The sequence below is a fragment of the Martes martes genome (genome assembly GCF_963455335.1).
Source record: "Martes martes genome assembly, chromosome: X".
NCBI lineage: Eukaryota > Metazoa > Chordata > Mammalia > Carnivora > Mustelidae > Martes > Martes martes.
This window is the reverse complement of record NC_137897.1, coordinates 77,831,950-77,853,049: the sequence shown is the minus strand read 5'-3', so window position 1 is coordinate 77,853,049 and position 21,100 is coordinate 77,831,950. Positions and strand designations below refer to the sequence as shown.

The window sequence follows — 21,100 nt, the reverse complement described above, 5'->3', positions numbered from 1 at the left end:
CTGGCATATTACCTGTGGAATCAACCCTGTGTACCTGCTGGGGACTGCCAGGGTGAACAATGTTGGGAAGAGGACAGGACCTTTCAGTCCTGGACTCGCTGGTTCACGGTTGGGGCAGGAGAAGAGCGATCCAGGACACACAACATACAATGTGCAACATAACTCTTTATTATGAAAATAAACAGCGATCATGAGTGGGGAAAGTACGTGGAACAACTGATCCTTCAGGTGCTTATGTTACCAGGCCTGCAAGGTAATTTTGACTTCTTGGTCAGCCAGGCCTCCATCCCCAGTCATGGGTATAGCCTTAGGCTGGAGAAAAGAGAAACAGTGATGACGTGGACATCTAAGTCTTCTTTTAGGTGGTTTGCTTGAAAGCCTCCTCTGGGATCTTGCCCTCATTCTGGAGGGAAGGAGTTGGGACATCAGAAAAGCCAGATCTGGAGTTTCATTCCCAGGCTACCCAGCCTCCATTTTCTTGGCCTTCCTGAAGGCCCAGAAATGCCCATCGGTAGCCCGCTTAATGATTCCCAGACCTCACCTTGAGCATAGTGAAGACCTGACCAGCTCTGGTATAGTTCCACTCATTGTCCTCAAGGCACCTGGAATGGAAGAACAGGTGATCTCCATTAGTACCACAGTACAGACATGCTGACCATAGGATGCTAAATCTGTGCCAGTTCTTTGCTGGGATGCATGTACCGGAATGAACACTATGTGCAATGATGAAGAAAGACCTAGTGAAAATGTCTATCACTGGCATTCATGCCCACTAGAATTCACAACAGAAAAATAGACCTTTCCAAAAGAACAAGGGAACTCATTATATATTGGTAAAAAAAAAAAAAAAAAAAAAGATGTTCAAGAAAATAAATGGGAAATTTAAAACTACAAGTTTCCAGTCATTTTTATTGAGATAAGGTGCATGCCATTTTATTATTATTGTGTGCACATACCATTTTATTTTTTTTATTTCTATTCAGCGTAACAGAATTCATTGTTTTTGCACCACACCCAGTGCTCCATCCAATCCGTGCCCTCCTCAATACCCACCACCTGGCTCCCCCAACCTCCCACCCTCCGCCCCTTCAAAACCCTCAGATTGTTTTTCAGAGTCCACAGTCTCTCATGGTTCACCTCCCCCTCCAATTTCCCTCAACTCCTTTCTCCTCTCCATCTCCCTATGTCCTCCATGTTATTTGTTATGCTCCACAAATAAGTGAAACCGTATGATAATTGACTCTCTCTGCTTGACTTATTTCACTCAGCATAATCTCTTCCAGTCCCGTCCATGTTACTACAAAAGTTGGGTATTCATCTTTTCTGATGGAGGCATAATACTCCATAGTGTATATGGACCACATCTTCCTTAACCATCCGTCCGTTGAAGGGCGTCTTGGTTCTTTCCACAGTTTGGCGACCGTGGCCATTGCTGCTATAAACATTGGGGTACAGATGGCCCTTCTTTTCACTCCATCTGTATCTTTGGGGTAAATACCCAGCAGTGCAATTGCAGGGTCATAGGGAAGCTCTATTTTTAATTTCTTGAGGAATCTCCACACTGTTCTCCAAAGTGGCTGCACCAACTTGCATTCCCACCAACAGTGTAAGAGGGTTCCCCTTTCTCCACTTCCTCTCCAGCACACGTTGTTTCCTGTCTTGCTAATTTTGGCCATTCTAACTGGTGTAAGGTGGTATCTCAGTGTGGTTTTGATTTGAATCTCCCTGATGGCTAGTGATGATGAACATTTTTTCATGTGTCAGTAAGCCATTGGTATGTCTTCATTGGAGAAGTGTCTGTTCATATCTTCTGCCCATTTTTTGATATGATTATCTGTTTTGTGTGTGTTGAGTTTGAGGAGTTCTTTATAGATCCTGGATATCAACCTTTTGTCTGTACTGTCATTTGCAAATATCTTCTCCCATTCCGTGGGTTGTCTCTTTGTTTTGTTGGAAGCGTACAATTCAGTGTTTTCTTAGTATAGCCACAAGACTGCACAACCATCACCATGATCTAATTCCCAAATAATTTTATCGCCTAAAAAAAAAACAAAATAAACAAACAAAAACAAAAACACAAAAAAACAAAAATCCTCCTCCTTAAACATTAGAGATGACTCCCTATTCCTCCCCTTTCCCCAGACCCTGGAAACCACTAATCTGCTTTTGGTCCCTGGGGATTTGCCTGTGCTGGCCACTTCATATAAATGGAATCATATAATATGTGACCTTTTGAGGTTGGCTTCTTTCACTTAGCATGTTTCCAAGGTTCATCCATGGCAGGGCATATATCAGAACTGTATTCTTTTTTATGACTGAATAATATTCTACCATGTGAACATACCAGATTTGTTTATCCATTCATCAGCTAAAGGACATTTGGGTTGTTTCCACTTTTTGGCTATTATGAATAATGCTGCTATGAACCTTCCTGTACAAGTTTTAGAGTGAACAGATGTTTTCATTAGATACTTGGGCATGGAATTACTGGTTCATAGGGTAACTCCATGTTTAACATTTTTGGGAACTGCCAAAATGTTTTTCCCAACCACTGCTCCATTTTATATTCTCATCAATAATACATAAGAACTCAAATTGCTCCACATCTGCACCAGCACTTGTTATCATTCATTTTGTTGATTAAAGCCATCCCAGTGGGTGTGAAGTAGTGATTCATTGTGGTTTTAATCTGCACTTCCTTAATGACTAATGGTGCTGAGAAGTTTTTCATGCGCTCGTTGGCCTGTTGTATATCTTCTTTGGAGAAATGTCTATTCAGACCCCTTTCCCACTTTTTAAAATTGGGGTTTTTGTCCTTTTGCTGTTGTGCTGCAAGGGTTCTTCACATATTCTTGTCAGATATGTGATTTGCAAATATTTTCTCCCGTTCCTTTGGCAGGATTTTTACTCTTTTGTTAGTGTCCATTGGTGCACAACAGCTTTTAATTTTGGTAAAGCCCAATTTATCTGGGTTGTTTTTTTTTTTTTTGGTTGCTTTTGCTCTTGGTGTCATATATAAGAAACATTTGCCTAATTAATGAAGACTGACACCTATGTTTTCTTCTTAGATTTTTATAGTTTTAGCTCTTAAACTTTAGATCTTTGACCCATTTATAGTCTACGTGTGTACATGATGTGAATCTGGGGTCAAAATTCATTGTCTTGCATGTGGATATCCAGTTGTCCCATCTCCATTTGCTGAAAAGACTATTTTTTTTTTACAACAGATTTTTTTTCAGCACTCTCACTGACAATCAGTTGACTGTAAATGTGAGGGTTTATTTGTGGACTCTCAATTCTACTCCTTGATTCAGGCACTGTCCATATGCCAGCACCACATAGTCCTGATTACTGTACCTTTTTAGCAAGTTTTGAAATTAGGAAGTGTGGGTCCTCTAACTTTGTTCTTTTCTCTCGAGATTGTTTTGGTGCACTTACGTATGAAGTTTAGGATAACCCTGTCAATCTTTGCAGAGAAGGATTTTGACAGGGATTGCATTGAATCTGTAGATTGCTCTAGGTATTACTGCCATCTTAACAATATTAAGCCATTTAGCAATATTCCAACCCATGGAAATGGGGTGTCTTTCTATTTATTTAATTTTTTCAACAACGTTTTATGGATTTGAGAGTATAAGATTTGTGCTCCTTTTGTTACATTTGTTTCCAAATATTTTACTACTTTGATGCTATTGTAAATGGACTTGTTTTCTTAATTTCATTTTTGGACTGCTCATTGCAAGCACATAGAAATGCAAATGAGTTTTGTATAGTGGCCTTTTATCCCTAACCTCGCTGAGTTTGTTAGCTCTATTAGCTTTTTGGTGGGCTCTTTCAGATTTTCTATATATAAGAAAATGTCATTGAGCATTATACTATTTTTTAAATCCTTCACATATATAATAGTATGATACCTTCTCCATGGGCCCACTTTCTTTCTTCTTTCTTTCTTTTTCTTTTTTGGAAGCAAACTATCCAAAATGTTACTTTTCCAAATTTCCTGCAAGTGTCTTTGATTCACGCTCCCCCACCCAAGTCAGTGTCCCAACTCATCCTTCTTCCCATGCACACCCACCACTCACTTCTGAGACCACTCGAGTTTCATCCCAGACTGAGTGGAGAAAGCATACACCATTTCCTGCTGCTCCTGGGAGAGGGTGGGCATGGAGCTGGTGGTCAGTGTAGGCTCTTGGTTGGAGAACGCATTCCGAGTCTCACTGGGGGTGGCATCTCTCACAAACAGCTCATCATTCACGATGCACAGACTGAAGGGAAAATGGGCCCTCAGACAAGTGGACGAATGTACAACTCCACATCCCCAACAATGATCCTGCTCCCACTGCCCCTCACCAACCAGATTCCTTCCATACCCCTTCCGTGCCTTCCCCCCACCCCAGAGTCCTTGGCTGGTGCTTCCACCCCTCCACAGAGCGCACCTTTGCAGGGACTATCTACCAAACTCACTAGATGTGTACTTAACGGGCAACCCAGGGTTGATTTTATACCCACATTTATCCTTTACAATAGCCCAAGGGAATGGGCAGTCTAATCCCCATTTTCCAAGGAAGACAATGCATCACAGAGAGGTCATTACAGAGGTCATCACAGAGAGGTGACTTAACCAAGATCACACACACCCAGTGAGTGCTCGGGTCAAGAAGAGAACCCAGTGCTCTAACTCCAGAGCCCATACTCTTTTTTTTTTTTTTATTTGTCAGAGAGAGTGAGCACAGGCAGACAGAGAGGCAGGCAGAGGCAGAGGGAGAAGCAGGCTCCCCTACGAGCAAGGAGCCCGATGCGGGGCTCGATCCCAGGACCCCGGGATCATGACCCGAGCCGAAGGCAGCTGCTCAACCAACTGAGCCACCCGGGCGTCCCCAGAGCCCATACTCTTAACCACCAGACCAGACTGCTCCTTGGATCTACCTGTTGGCTTTCCACAATACTGAGAAAACCAAGATGTCTTCACCACCACGCTCCCACAACCCTGAGCCCAGGCTGGGATGAGCATTCCCACCTACAACATAGCACTCACCTGGAACTGCCAGCAGGGATGGCGATGAAAGTCCGGGTGAAAGCACGAACAGAACCCTGAGACTTTCCCTCCACTTCAACAACAAACAACAATACCCTCTTAGAGTCACACATACGTCACATGCCCACACGGTGTTCCTCAGTCAGGGTCTGACTCGATACTCATGCTGAAGGGGACAATTGTTCACTGGGAGTCAGGGTGTCTGGCATGGGGATGGCAACAGTAGGGACAGTCTACTCCCAGTGACAGGGTCTCTACTAGGTGGCAGGTGCTGTGACAACCACTCCACAACTTCATTTGATTCATTTTTCACAGTTATCTGAGAGGTGGTTATTATTAGCCCCATTTTGCAAACGAGGAAACTTAGAGGTTAGGTAACCACTCCAAGTAGCTCTCAGAGTAAGGATCTGGGATGACAGCCATGAAACTCCAGAGACTGTCCCTAATGCCCAAGCTGTGTGGGGCAGACTGGCATAGAGCCAGTTTGGACCAGGATGGTTTGGGGACAGAGTGGAGGCAGGAGAACACAGCAGGAGTAGGAAGAGAAGGAAAGGGATCAGGGAAGCTGGGACAGTTCTGAGAGGGAGCCCAGCCAGCGGGGAGAGAGCAGTGGGGCATTTGGGGAGGGGCTCTGCGCACACTCACCCTCCTTGAACACCCCGTTAACAGAGAAGCAGAGCATCTTCTCCTGAAAGGGAAGAGCCCAGGTGCTAAGTCACCTATACTTCCTACCCACCCATGGCTTTCTGGGGCTGCCCTTGGGAGGAAGAAGGTGCCTACCGTCTGGAACCACATGTCCACCAAGAAGGAGCTGAAATCGTGCTGTGTTTTGGGCAGCACACAGAGGGAGCCCACGATGTCACATTTTGTATGTTTCAGGGGCTGAACACACGGGGCTAAGGGGGGAGGAGAAGCAAGCAAAGATTGGGGGTCACCACATCCTGGGACCTATAATTACCCCTGAACATCCCCTTTCCATGCCCAGTCTTCCCCACCACACACGCACAGGGGTCCTTGGGCTTCTTCATATTCCTGCTTTCCTTGAAGTACTCGCACAAGCTGCTTCTAGCAGAGAAAGAAGAACAGAAGGTGGTGGCCTGGCCAGTGTGGGTGATTCCAGGAGTTGCCCTGTGTCTGCTGGGGAGCCACAGGGCCCAGAAACAGAGTCTGAGCTTTGCTACTCACGGGGCTGAGTCCTCGGGGTTGAAGGGAATGGCCAGGGAGAAGCAGGCCTCATCATGGTAGGCATTGAGGAGACCCTGACGGTCTCCAGAATCGTAGATCAAATAGTACCTGTGGGAGAGTAATGAGGACAGTCTATCTCTGTGGTCTGGACCCCAAATGAGGTTTTCAGACCCAGTCAGCAGTTCTGAGCTTGGGTGGCCTCACCCGTCCTAGCCATCTCCTTCTCCAGATTCCCAGGAGTACTTACTGCTGCAGGAATTGCAGGACTAGACTCTTCAGTGCATCAGATCCTTTGTAGCTTTCCTGGAATCAAAAGACATTTGAGACTATGTGGCTGATAAAACCTCCCTTGTAATAGCCCAAATGTTGTTTGATCAATTTTCCCTCACCTTGCAGGGCTTTAACAAGCAGGGTGTGTCGGTATCAGTGATAACTGGTGGTGATAACTCCTGGCCGTCCTGGGGAAGGGAAGAAGAAGTCAGCAGTGGAGACCAGGGAGGTGGCCCTGGATGATCAGGGGAAAAGATGAGCCCAAGAGAGGGTGAGGGTCAGAGGTTAGGTATGAAAGCACACTGGAAATTACATGGACAAGATTACAGTGTGTATCTTCAACATGACGTCTGGAAAGTATTTACTATTATATGCAACTTTTTTCTGTTGTGTGTGTGTGTGTGTGTGTGTGTGTTGTGTGTGGTTGCACGCACACATTTTTCCAGAGAGCATATTCATGTCATTTTCAGGAGTCCTGGTACCCTAAAATGGAAAAGGGTCTGACACAAACATGTAATCTAGAGAAGACCCAAAGAGCTTGAGAGCAGGTGTGGTGGTGATCTATGTTAGTAAGAGACAATGATGAGTGTAGTCACTTACCAGGCGTAACAACTTAGGAAAACAATCCTTGATGGCACTGTCCAAAATCCAAAATAAAAAGAAGTGACTGATAGGTCAGGGTTGCCAAGCCTCCCTCCTACCCTTTCTCTCCCTTCCCCCACCCCTCCTTTCCACTGGGTAGCTTCCACCTAGACTGCCCTGACTCCCTTCTTCAGTGCCACAAGAAGCAACATGTGGAGCCCAGGCTCCAGGGCTGCCTTCCCCTCCCTGCTTCCCTTCCTTCCTCCAAATCCCCACTGAAGACTCTAGAGAGAAGAGGGAATGGAGTGGGAGCCCAGCGCTCTGCTACCTCACTAGGGGTGTAGTATTCTGCAGGACCATGATACCCGCCCCCAGGGATGGCCCAGAATGTTGGGGCAGGGAGGTGAGTGAGGCAAGGCCCAGGAGGCAGGGAGGGAGAGGGAGGGGGATGAAGACAGAAGAGGGAGTAAAGGTAGGAAGGGAGAGGTGGGAGAGACATAGGGGAACCAGAGACAAAGGAGGAAGAGAATGCAAAACAAAGGGAAAGGAAAGAGGCTCTACCACAGTGGTGGGGATCAGGAGGAAGAGAGAAGAAGGGGGAAATGGCTCCCTGGCTGCAGTCCTTTCCTGCATCTGCCTTGGCTGGCCCTGGCACCCAAGGTAGGAATGGAAAATCTGCAGGTATTGGTTGGGCTGGGGGGCCCATTGCATGCTGGCTGAAACTTTGTCACCTGTGTGAGCTCAGCCTGAGCCAGGCATGGGAAATGAGGCAGCCACGGGGGCAGGAGACCTTCCCTGAAGGGAGTAGAGGGTCAAGCCCCAGATCAGCATGGAGCTGAGGGTCTGTGGCCCCCTCTTTTGATCACCACCTTCCCTCCTGATGGCCCCTGTGCACGTGTGCCTGTCTCTTTTGGTTCCTGGCCTGAGGAAATGTACCTATGCTGGGCTACCCAGGGCTTTTCTGAAGGACCAATTGTGATGATGTGATGTGTGGAGGGAAGGGAGGAGGAAAGTGCTTCTGAGAGGCGGTCCCCCTCTCAGAACAAGGGAGGGAAGTCCCATCTTAGCAGGGAGTAGGAAAGCCTGTCTCAGCATGAGGTCCCAGGCTGGAGGACCCTTCTCTGTCCAGGGCACCAGCACCTGGCTCAAGGCTGGTCACTCCTGGTCCTGGGGAAGAGGAGGAGCCCTGCTTCCTGGAGCACACTCTCGGAGGGCATGCTAAAGAACGCTGAATGCAGAGAGGTGGAAAGAGACCCCAGACCAGGAGAACAGGTGAGCAGGTCAGAGGAAGGAAACTCCTTACAGGTGAGGGACACGGAGAGAGGAGAAGGTGGGACCTACAGTCATTCCCGAGGACCAGGGCTGCAGCTTCCTGCATGCATGCATTCTCAGGGACAGTTCAGGCTCCCAGGCCCAAAGGTCCCCAGGAAGGGTGACAGGGATTCACACTGACCTTATGTAAGTGGGCTGGTCTGGAAAGGTGTCACACAAGGGGTTCCCTTCTAGCCAAAGCTCTTCAAGCTCTAGCCCTTTCATCTTGTTTAACTCCCATACCACGTTCAGCTGAGAAGTACGGGGAAGAAACAGGAAGGGAGTCCCAGGGAAAGGGACACACACAGGCCCCGGCACCCCCAGCCCCCACCTTTCCACAGAGGTACCTTCTCCTGCCTCCTGCCACCACTCTGATGAGCACTACCACCCACTGTCAACCCCAAATTTGATCAGGCTCCCTCTTCTCACCTCATTTTTGGAGAGGTTCAGGATCTTGACTGTGGGGACCATCTCTATGATGTCAGACAGGCCATCCAGCCCATACAGTTTGTTGTTGCTCAAGTTCAAGGACAACAGCTGTTGGTGAAGAAGAGTTAGAGTGACAGTTACTATCTAGGGCCTCAGAGACAACTCTGTCCTCCACCCCATGTGTCCCACCCCCTACCATTAATAACAGCACTGGGCCTAAGGTCTCACCTCGGGGTAATTCTCTTCAATGATCTGTAGGGTGGCAGCCATGCAGTTTCTTCGGTTCAGGATTATATCTATATCATGGCCCACCAAGTCTTCAGGAAGCCGAGAGGAGGCAATCAGAAGGCTGAGAGCGGTCCAGGACTAGCCCAAACCCTCCCCACATCGCCATCCCTCAGTCTCCCTCCCAGAAAGATCCCTGTGCCCTCACCTGCCCTAGAATTACTGCTGTCAAGTGTACCTGGGTCAAAGCGGAGACTCTGGAGGTCAAGAGCTTGCTGGGAGATGTCATAGCGTTTGCTCACGGTCAGCTGCAGAGAGAGACGCAGAGAGCCACTGGGAGGCTCTGGTGGGGATAGGGAAATCAGGGGCTGGAGGAAGAAGAGGTGGGTCTGGGTGTGGGCACACAATGGGCCTTGAGTCTGCATTACCTTTAGCTGCTCCATTTCTTCTGGCTCCAACTTATACCTCACAGAGTAGGGTACAGAGGAGGGATTGACAAAGATAGATATCTGCAGGAAGGAGAGGTGGGGTAAACACCAAGAACTTTCATTCCAGAGAAGATGACCAGCCCCTGCCCTGTCTTCCTGCCCCAGGACTAGGGAGAGGTAATGCCCTCAACACATACCTTTCGGTTCTCCTCATCATAAATCTTGTAGCTGACACCCTTCAGTGCAGAGGCAGTGCCAACACCCTGGACAAAGAACCGAGCCTGGTTTTTCACGTAGTGAAACTGCAGGAGGGGGAGGCAACAATAATTTTGGAGGATAGAGTCTTCTGGCTCAGTTGGCTTCCCCCACCCACACTTCCCTGTGCCCACTCATCTGGCTTCGCCATCCTCTCTTACATCCACTGGAGTGAAGGGGACACTGCAATGGCTCTGGATTGAATTCATTAGCCATGTCTTGTCATACTTTCTCCCATAGGGAATCTAAAGGTGAGAAGAAGGGATGGGAGTGAGGAGAGACAACATAGAATTAAAGCTGGAAACAGACCCAACAGCGTTTTTATCTGACCTTCTATGGAGCTGCATAGGACTTTGAAAGAAGGGACCACTGGCATTATTTCTTATTTCATGCCAAATATGGACTTATATGGGGATAAATCTCCATTGGAAAGCTCTCCTCCAAATAATTGACGTAAGGTTGTTTAATGTGCTCTTCCTTTTTTGTAAGGTTCCAGGATATTCTACCTAATGCAGACCTTGCCAAGACACTCACGGTGATCTTGAACCAGCTCCCTGGGTTTCCGTCTTGTGTGTTCTCCCCCTTTCCTCTCCTCGGAGTTTTTCTATCTCTCCACACAGAAATATGGATATGGCCTTCATTTTGCCATTTCACTCTCCTCTTGTCACGCCGGGTGCTATAGGGAGTGCTGTGGAGGGGAAGTGGAAAGACAGAGGTAGGGCCATAAATGCTAAGAAAGTCTTCTTCTATACACCCTCACCTCTCTGTCACCAGGACTACAATTAGGATTGCTTAACCGTTATTCCACTTCTGGCCTTCTTCAGTCTTCCAGTGAGAGAAGAAAAGGAAGACCAGGGAGAGTGAAAGAGTCGCATAATCCCAGGGGCTGCTACATGCAAGCCAGTCTGCCCCGTCACTTACTGTCTTATTTGGGGGTCCTCCCGGGCATCTCTCATCAGCACACTTCCATCATCCTCCTGGAGGTGTGAAGGCTGAGGCTCATATCCACCACGTTCATAACGAGGGTTCCTCCTGCCAAAATTACCTTGGAGAGAACTCCAAACGTTCTTTCTTCCTTGAGGTGAGCTATCACCATCATTGTATTCTCAAAAGGGGAACAAAAATACAAGTTTGAAGACACATCAGTGGTCCACTTACCATGTACCCATCTTAGGCTAACACCATGGTAGGGCAAGCAAAGTGTTAACCTGCCCTAAGGGTCCAATCCCCCAAACCCCAGAAAGGAAACTCCTCTGCTTGTCCAGATAGGAGAGCCTTATTTGACAGATGGCACTATCGGGGAGGATCTTGGGGGAGGAGGAGGAGGAGGAAACTGTATTGAACCTTTTAAATAGTGAAGCAGGATTTATAAAAAACAGAGATCTGTGCATCCATGGGTTAGACTGGAAACCAGCCATACACTTAGGAAGACATCTGAAGAATTGTACCTTCTCTCAGGCCTGTCTAAAAACCACACCAATACCAGGGTGGCAATCTCTCTCATGCTTCCCAAATTCAATCAGCCACCAAACTGATCCTACTAACAATCAGCAAGCTGTACTTCCTTTGCTGGTGCACTTCAACTTTTAATGTCAGGTGGGACTGATGTAGCAGCCTCCTAAGCTGTCCCCCTCCCTCCAGCCTTGTTGTCAACAATACTCAGTTTGAAATATCCAGAGTGAGTTTTCTTTTTGCCCAGCCTGAAATGCCTTTCAGCTGAGGGGACAACTCTTCCTAACCTTAGCTCCTCTGTAACAAGGATCTGAATGACAAACTGGAATAATACGTCAGCTACCATTTCCAAGTGTGTAGGGATTCTTCCTTTCTCATTCTATTATTGACTTCTAACATGGGTCCATTATGGTCGGAGAACGTGCTCTGTGTGATTTCAATTCTTTTAAAATTTGTTGAAGTTTGTTTGATGGTCCAGGAGATGATCTAGCTTGATGAATATTAAAGGAAAAACTCATATATTGAAAGGAGGAAATAACGGCTCGTGGTCAGCATATGGCGTATGGGGGCGTCAGAGTCATCTTTGAGAACTGACATTACTTCAGAAATAACGTTGTCAAGGAGAAAGTGTTAAAAAGTGAGCCAGCTAACAGCTACAGCAACCCTCAGACTGACCAGCTAAGTTGGGTGCCTAAACAGGGCCAGAGGCCTCCCTCATCAAGGTGAATCAGACAGGAGCAATCTCAAGCATAGCCTTGTTTTGGGAATCTCACAGGAGAGTGGGCATGTGATTAAAAAGCCAGAGAGACCACGCACACACACGTACGTGCGCATGCATGTCCACTTACTGAAGGGTTGCATCTCGGCACGATCCCTGTCTCACCGTCGTTCTGACAAAATCAAAGCCAGGAGCATCGGAAATCAGCTGGTGCCTCTTCCCCAGGCTGCCTGGGATCCCCCTCCGTCTCTACCACAGTATTAACTGATCCTCCCGCGAAGAAACGGTCGTGAGTATCCTTTATGACATCATGTGTGTTCACATGGTACTTACTTCCTGTGTCGGTTCGGAATTCTGCCTACATCATTGCTATGCCGTTGAGTACATGGCAGTGGCATCCCTGCTATGGTAGGGAAAGAACAGGGTGAGAAGTAAACCAACACTTGCCCAGCAGCAACCAACATTTGCTCAGTGTTGGGCAGACTCACTAGAGTTTTTTGACCTCCTCACAGAAGTCCAAAAATGATTGTATCCACAGTCCCTTTTCAGATCATGACTATTAGGCTCACAGGGGTTAGGTACATTTCCCAGGATTCCTCAGCCAAGACTGGTGGAACCGAAATTGTGTCCTCACCTATTGGTCCGCCTCCACATCCTAAGTGTTCCTCCAGCTAGTGTGCTGGTTCTCCTTTAATGGTGGACTTTCAGGTCTCAAGGACAGATTTCTGTGAGCAGACAAGGGATGATATTTTGTGAGCAGGTGTTAGTCGCTCTTGTTTGGGTGGGTCCAGGTACCTTGGACCAAGTGGAGATATCGGTCTTGAACTAGATGAAGAAATCTGTTTGGATCACAGCATTTGCCGATTAGGAGTCACTTTGAGGTGGCAGTGTCTGGCATACACTGGGGCCTAATTGGTATTCATTAAGTGAATGTTGTAAATTTGGGATCAACAAAGCCACTTTTGAGAATCCATACATCTCAACCATTTCTACTCACATCTATTTATTCCGGGGGGGGGGTGGGGGAGGGGAAGGGCTGCAGAACTGTTTCATAAACTGCTTGTAAAACTACCATGTGTTGAATTTGTCATTTGCAAAAATAGTATTTTTCACTAGTGTACAGTTAGAAATAGAGTGAATTACCCCCCTCCTGATTAATGCTAAGACTACTGTTTTTCTGACCGGAGGAAGAGAGGCTTTTGCAAACTGGTCACAGAAGTAAGGAGAGGCTTTCCTTAAATCTAGCAGATATAGCTTCCTGGGTGCCCGGTATATGTAAGAAGAATGTTCTGGGCCTACACACATGTCTGTGGGTGCTCAGCTTTGCGACAGCCAGTATCGTACTTGTCTCAGAGCAAAGCAAGAGTGTGTGCATGAGCATGTGTGTGTGTGTGTGTGTGTGTGTGCGTGTGCATGGGCATGTGCTAATAGTTTATGTTTTACATTTGCACAATTAGATTACAGATACATGTATTTCAAATCATGCTGGGAAGTGCATTGCCACACAAAACTGGACACTAATGTACATTTTCTTTTCATGTAACATATACTATATATACCCAATTTTTGCTTCTTGTTTTTAATATGCCTTTTATTTTATTTTTTTACATCTTAGCGTTTTAATATTTGCATTGATTTTCAAATTTAAAGTATTAGAATTCTCCATACAAGGTATTGCTAATGGTGGAGGCCAAATTACCCAGTGGAGCATGGCTTGGGATTTAGGGCAGTTCCAAGATTTGTGTCTGTGCTCTATAGCTTCCCAGAAGAAGCACATAAATATTTTAAATTATAAGAGACAATTTCCTAAGCATATTTACACCAATATACTTCTCCACTAACAGTGTAGGAGAGTCTAATTTCCTAGAGTATGTTTAACCATTCAGAAGTCATGCTTACGCTTTGACCCAGACATTTCACTTTTAAAATTTATCATACAAAATATTTTCTGCCAAAATATATACCTATAATTATATGGCTATGGATTACAGGCTCTTTCCCCCCCTTTTTAACCCCATCTTTGTTGAGGTATAATTGACATCTCGCACTGTGTATGTTTAAGGATCACAGCATAATGATCCTACTTACATAAATAATTACCACAATTACTTAACATCCATCATCTCATATAGATGCGAAAAGTAAAGTAAATGGGGGCATCCGGGAGGCACAGTCATTAAGCTCCTGCCTTCGTTCGGCTCAGGTCATGATCCCAGGATCCTGGGATCGAGCCCCACATTGGTTTCCCTGCTCTGCAGGAAGCCTGCTTCTCCCTCTCCCACTCCCCCTGCTTGTGTTCCTTCTCTTGCTGTTTCTCTCTCTCTCTCTCTCTCTCTCTCTCTCTCTCTGTCAAATAAATAAATAAATAATAAATAAATAAATAAATAAAATCTTTTTTAAAAAAGTGAAGTAAGTGAAAAAGACGTAAAAGATTTTTCCTTGTGATGAGAACTCTTAGGATTTACCCTCTTAACACCTTTCAAATATACCATGAAGCAGTATTAACTATGGTCATCATGTTGTACATCACACCCCTCATACTTATTTCTCTTAGGCCTGGAAGTTTGTGCTTTTCTGAAAGTTTTAGTTTTAATTCCAGTATAGTTAACATACAGTGTTATATTAGTTTCAGGTGTACAATATAGTAATTCCACAGTTCCATACATCACCCAGTGCTCATCACAGCAAGTGCACTCCTTAATCCCCATCACCTAATTCACCCATCCCCCACCTACCCACCTCCCCTCTGGTAACCATCAGGTTTTTCTCTATAGTTAAGGGTCTGTTTCTCTCTCTCTCTCCTCTCTCTCGTTTCACTCTCTCTGTGTCTCTCCCTCTCATTTTTCTTTTTTTACCTTTCCTTATTTCTTTGTTTCCTAAATTCCACGTATAAGTGAAATCACATGGTATTAGTCTTCTCTGACTGACTTACTTTGCTTAGCATTATACTCTCTAGCTCCATCCATGTCGTTGTAAATGGCATGATTTCATTCTTCTTTACTGGCTCTTTGACACAGAAAGACAATGGGATCTGGGAGTGGCTGATATTGACAGAAGAGGGGTAGAAATGGTTGTCCCTCAAATCAAGGATGGGAAAGAAGGGGCATAGGTACGTGACATACGGAGTAAAAAGGCCAAGGGATGGAGGATGTCCAGGCCAGAAAGGTGAGGGTGATCATTGGGAAGAGAATGAAACACAAGTAGAAAAAGCCTTTGAGGAACTGGATGCATCCTGGTGATACACACCCCACTGGAAACCTTCCTTTCTTTCCACACATATCTTGTCTGTCTCTGTTACTTCATCTTCACGTTGAATGCCAGGGAAACAGTTCCCACACTGTCTGAGAAAGGAGAGATGGTACAGGGGAACAGTGTGCAACAATGGGTCTCTTGGACAGAGGGCTGGAGTTCAGGTCATGCTGGACCCAGATACCACATCCATCATTGGCCACTGGACTTTGAGTCCCACTACTCATTTCAGCCCTAGCATGGAGTCACACGTTATTGGTTAAGGGCATCGGATTTGAGGTCAGATCAACCAGGTTTTGAATCCTGGGGCTAATGTCTGTGGTCCAGGGCAAGTAACTTTGACTTCATGGTGACTCACCTTTTTTTTTTTTTTAAATTTATTTATTTTTTAAAATTTCTTTTCAGTGTTCCAGAATTCATTGTTTATGCACCACACCCTGTGCTCCATGCAATACGTGCCCTCCATAATACCCACCACCAGGCTCACCCAACCTCCCACTCCCCTTCCCTCCAAAACCCTCAGTTTGTTTCTCAGGTGACTCACCTTATTTTTTCCCTTAAATTGAGGTTAGTGATAGTTTCGACCTCATGAGAAAATTGTGAGAACTGAGCTAATTCTGGCAATACAGGCAAAGCCCCTGGAGAAATGCCTGGGACCCAACAAGCACCACAAATAAGCTAGTCGTTACTAGGTCCGGAACTTAGTACAATGGCTGGGGCTTAGTAAGAGATGAATGTGTGTTAACTGCATTTGTTGTTACACGAAGGAAAACAGATGGGTGAGTGGAGGCAAGTTGCAGTGTCAGCTATTCACATATTTTATAAAGTGGCAATGGTTAAACAGGGCAGCCCTGGTGGGAAATAACCTGATATACTGTTTCAGGAAACCAAAATTAAAAGATCACAGACTGAAACAGGCATATGGAAAGACTAGGTAGGGGGCTTAAGTTCCCATTTCCACAATTTGGGCAAGAGAACCATTATTGTTCAAGAAACAGTTCAGGCTTGGGGCGCCTGGGTGGCTCAGTGGGTTAAGCCTCTGCCTTCGGCTCAGGTCATGATCTCAGGGTCCTGGGATCGAGCCCCACATCGGGCTCTCTGCTCGGCGGGGAGCCTGCTTCCCCCTCTCTCTCTCTGCCTGCCTCTGCCTACTTGTGATCTCTCCGTCAGATAAATAAATAAAATCTTAAAAAAAAAAAAAGGAAACAGTTCAGGCTTGAGTGGTAGGTTACAAAAAGCAAAGAAGAATATTCCTTGCAGCACATGATACAATCTGAAAAGAAGAAAAGTCAGGATATAAAACTGTATATTACTGGGGCGCCTGGGTGGCCCAGTGGGTTAAAGCCTCTGCCTTCAGCTCAGGTCATGACCTCAGGGTCCCGGGATCGAGCCCCACATCGGGCTCTCTGCTCAGCGGGGAGCCTGCTTTCCCCTCTCTCTCTGCCTGCCTCTCTGCCTACTTGTGATCTCTGTCTGTCAAATAAATAAATAAGATCTTAAAAAAATAAAAATAAAACTGTATATTACCGTGTGGTTTCTCAGAAGAAGATATTAACAAATGTTTATGTTTTTTTATGCACAAATGTAAACATAAAGAAGTCAGGGTAAAAGAACATGTGAGAATGTCAACCGTATTTATAAATGGGTGGTTGGAACGCCCAAAAGTTATGCTTTCATATTGATGTTTTCTGTGCATAAAAGGATGTTTGTGCCTGCCTCAGGGTGTTTTCAGGTGCTGGGGGTGGGGGCGCGGTGGGAAGCACTATTCTTACTGACCCATTTGCAACACAATAGGAGTAATTGATTGTTTATAAGCAGATGTATCTTCTCACTGATTAATAAGCTGTATCACCTTAGACAATTCACCCAGCTTCTCCTGATCCCAGCTCCTTATATGTAATAATCGGAGATTAGGTCTAACCGCCACCTTATCAAGATATGGAACATATACCACACCCCAAATGGTTCCCAGCTAATCTCCTCTTCATCCTCCGGCTGCATGCAAACCTTGATCTGCTCTCAGCCTCTCTATATTAGTTTTTCCTGTCCTAGAATTTCATACAAAATGGAATCACGCATCCTGTAGTCCTTTGTGCCTGGCTTTTTAAACTCAGCATTTTTTAAAGATCCATCCATGCCCTTGACTTTTCATTGCTAAGCAGTATCCCATTGATCGATCTGTTTACCTTTAAGATTGCTTTAAGGAAGTTACAGGAGGAAGTGAAAGCAGTTCCTTGTGTTCAATCACCATCTTCTTGGTCAGTCTTCTGTTCTTATATAATGATATCATTTCATCCTTTGTCACTCTTTTATCACTCTGAGGAAATATTATCTTACAGTCTTTTTCACCCTTTTCTATTTTGTTTTATTCCCTCAGTGCAAATCATTTGATTTTTTGTTTGTGTTGTCCCTTCCATGCTTACCCTGAGTTGGGACTATCCCGTGCAGAGGAGGCTTCCCTGCTGAGTCAGCCCTGGGCTCAAAGGTGCTTGGCTTTAATCTATACTTTGCTCTGGCCTTGCCAGCAGTTTTGCTTCCTCTTTGATCCTACCGCTGGTGGCCCCTGCTTTACCACTGTGTTTTCCCATTTCCTTTCCCTTCTTTCTTTCTTCCTTCCTTCCTTCCTTCCTTTCTTTTTTAAATTTTATTTTGTGTTTTCGGTGTCCCAAGATTCATTGTTTATGCACCACACCCAGTGCTCCATGCAGTACGTGCCCTCCTTATCACCCACCACCAGGCTCACCCAAGCCCCCATCCCACTCCCCTCCAAAACCCTCAGTTTGTTTCTCAGAGTTCACAGTCTCTATGGTTCATCTCTCCCTCCGATTTCACCCAATTCACTTCTCTCCATCTCCCCATGTCCTCCGTGTTATTCCTTATGCTCCACAAGTAAGTGAAACCATATGATAATTCACTGTCTCTGCTTGACTTATTTCACTCAGCATAATCTCCTCCAGTCCCATCCATGTTGATACAAAAGTTGGGTATTCATCCTTTCTGATAGAGGCATAATATTCCATTGTGTATATGGACCATATCTTCTTTATCCATTCGTCTGTTGAAGGGCCCCTTGGCTCTTTCCACAGTTTGGCGACTGTGGCCATTGCCGCTATGAACATTGGGGCACAGATGGCCCTTCTTTTCACTACATCTGTATCTTGCATTCCCACCAACAGTGTAAGAGGGTTCCCCTTTCTCCACATCCTCTCCAACACTTGTTGTTTGCTGTCTTGTTAATTTCCCTTCTTTCTTTAAAAGGAGAAATTCTCCCTTTCTCACATGGGAATCCCTATTTCATACTTTCTAGTGTAGCCATATGTTTATTGTTCTTAGATTACTATATGTATTTGTTATTGGAACATTATTATCCCAAAATCACAATTATAAAACATTTTTAAATGAAATATTGTAAAATACTTGCACTCTCATCACTTAAATCATTCAAGTAGTTCTCAACCTTGTTTACACACTAGAGCAACTTAAGGAGACTGAAAAAACTCACTAACACCAGGCTATACCCACAACAATTAAAGCAGAATTTGGGGTCAAAACTAGGCAACCACAGTTCTTAAACTCTTCATGTGACTGCAGTGTGCAACCAAGGTTGAAAACCACTATGTTAAAAAGCATCAGCTTTTAGGCCTGTCGGAAGCCATAGGGATGGCTTCCACCGCATTCTGCTGACTTTCTTCTCAGTGCTATTTTAGGAAGCTAGTGATTCCATTAGCTCAGGGCAGGGATTGGCAAACAGCCTGTTTTCGTATGGCCTGCAAGCTAAGAATGGCGTTTAAGTATTTGAATGGTTTTCAACCAAAATCAAAAGAAAAATAATGTTTCCTGAGACATGAAAAATAGTTGAAATTGACATGTCCATGTCCACAGGTAAAGTTTTATTGGAACAGAGCCATGCCGTGTCTATGGCAGCTTTTGGTCAGCAATGGCAGATTTGAATAGTTCCATCACAGACTTGAAAGGCCTGTAAAGCCTCAAATATTTAGGAAAAATATTTTCAGGAAAAGACTGTTGAGCTCTGACTTAGAGCAAGTGTCTTTAAAGCAAGTGCGCAGTAACACTGGTAAATGGCTGGAGGTCCCTTTGCCTAAGCCCAGGAAGAAGATTTACTGTAGCTACTTGTGACTTCATTGTAGGGTCTTTCCTCAGTAGTCCGTTCGCTTGTGGTGTTCTGGCTCAGGTGTGGGAATTGGTTAAGGGACCATCGTTTGCCATGAAGATGGCTCAAGTCACCAGATCTAGAGTTTTACTTATATTTTATGTTCTTACATTTTTATTATAAATGAATATTTATTTATATTTCATTTATTTTTACAATGATCAAATGCAACTTTAGAGGATGCTCAGCTATTTCAAGGTCCAAAGGATCTGTTGATCAATTAGCCACCTTCAAAGGTTGCTGTAGGTCGAACCAACCGTGTGTGTCAAATCAGTGTGCACCTTGACCCAGGAGGTTAAGTGCTTCTACTTAGCCTGTGACTCTGGGATCCCATCATCCTCACTGAAATGAGGGTGACCATGTCAACGGAAGGACCTCTCAACTCATCTGCAGCCTGCACCACTTAGTCACTTCAGAACACTTCAAAGGTAGGTGCCCTCCTCATCAATATGTTTCTCAGTGCTGTGGGGAAAGGCATGTCCTCTGAGTCCCTAATAGCATCTGCTTGTTTCACTAACACATTTATATCAAAGGCATTTCAATTCACGTGACCATGGGTGATAACTTGGCAACTGTTTCACCATCATATATCATAGAATACCAGTATTTCATCTTCTAATGTCAGTTGGATTCTCACCATCTTCAGATCTACCTAGGTCAGATAACCCATCCCAGATCCCCGTTTTTTTTTTTTTTTTCAGGGCCCTTTGCTTACAACCCATTTTGGTTTCAAGTACTCTACTAATCAAGGTTCCTACTTGCCTGCACCAGAATTCACTCTAGCTATTTTATAAAAATGAGACATCTTTAATAAAATATATTACATGGCTTACAAAAAGTCTACAGGGGCCAGAAAAGCAAGTTTGTATGCAGTACAGTCAGGGGAAGCCACTCATGCTGCAGGTCTGTTATAGTTGAAACACCACTGCTGCTTGCCTGCTAATTGACATGTATGACAGAGACTGAATTCTAGGCACTCTGCTATGGTTGCTTCACAAAAAACAGAAACCTCTCCCATTATAGATAGCTGACCATGTCATTGAGCCATATGTGGCTCCTATGGCATTCAGTTACATCTCTAAGTCCAGGATGGTGCATATGCATGATACAACTGAGATCCCATTTAGCACCCTAGCTGTAAGGGGCTCTGGTTAATGTGTGTGTGTGTCACACACACACACACACATACGTGCACACACACACATGTGCATGCACACACACACATTCCCCTTCATGTTTTTAGCTTTCTAGTCTCTATAGAACAAGAAAGCTTACAAGAGCCTTTATGAGTGTTGGGATAGTTGCCAAGGGAGCCAATTCATAGTTTGGCAGAACATTATAAATTTTGCTATGGCAAATGGTCTATTCAGAATGAAAATGGCATTTTCTATTTGTTACAATTGTTTTGTGTATATTAGTCTTACACCGAACTAATTTATTAAAGCCTATTAATTTAATTTTCTATAGCGTCCCTTGAATTTACATGAAGATAGCCATACCATTGTGACAGCTTTATTTTCACTTGTACACATTTATTAATGTATGTATGTATGCATACATGCATGTATTTTGGCTTACTGTACTGCCTAGGAGATGCAGTGTGATGCTTAAAAGAAGCGGTCATATGAGTTATCTTTGTCTCCTTTTTATCCTTGAATATAATGGGCATTCAAATATCCAATACATTCTTTTATTTTTAAAAGACTGTAGATCATCAATGCTGGTGTTCTTAACCAAGACTGCCATGTCTATTCAATCCCTCTGCTGGAACATCAGATGAATGAGGAAGA

General features: G+C 44.9%; 1 protein-coding gene across 1 annotated transcript; it reads right to left on the bottom strand.

Annotated features, from left to right (window-relative positions):
- Nucleotides 1-358: 358 nt before the first annotated feature.
- LOC308337426 (nuclear RNA export factor 2-like) lies at nt 359-12,033 on the bottom strand (the record flags this gene model as incomplete). Its single annotated transcript, XM_080795538.1, has 21 exons — nt 359-403; nt 542-602; nt 4,083-4,265; nt 5,036-5,108; nt 5,681-5,723; nt 5,816-5,931; nt 6,042-6,100; nt 6,221-6,328; nt 6,468-6,523; nt 6,610-6,678; nt 7,091-7,127; nt 8,526-8,635; nt 8,813-8,920; nt 9,041-9,129; nt 9,276-9,345; nt 9,466-9,546; nt 9,663-9,767; nt 9,882-9,965; nt 10,255-10,408; nt 10,642-10,825; nt 12,021-12,033. The coding sequence occupies 21 exons, from the start codon at nt 12,031-12,033 to the stop codon at nt 359-361; spliced, it is 1,848 nt and encodes a 615-aa protein (XP_080651664.1).
- Between the last annotated feature and the right edge of the window lie 9,067 nt (nt 12,034-21,100).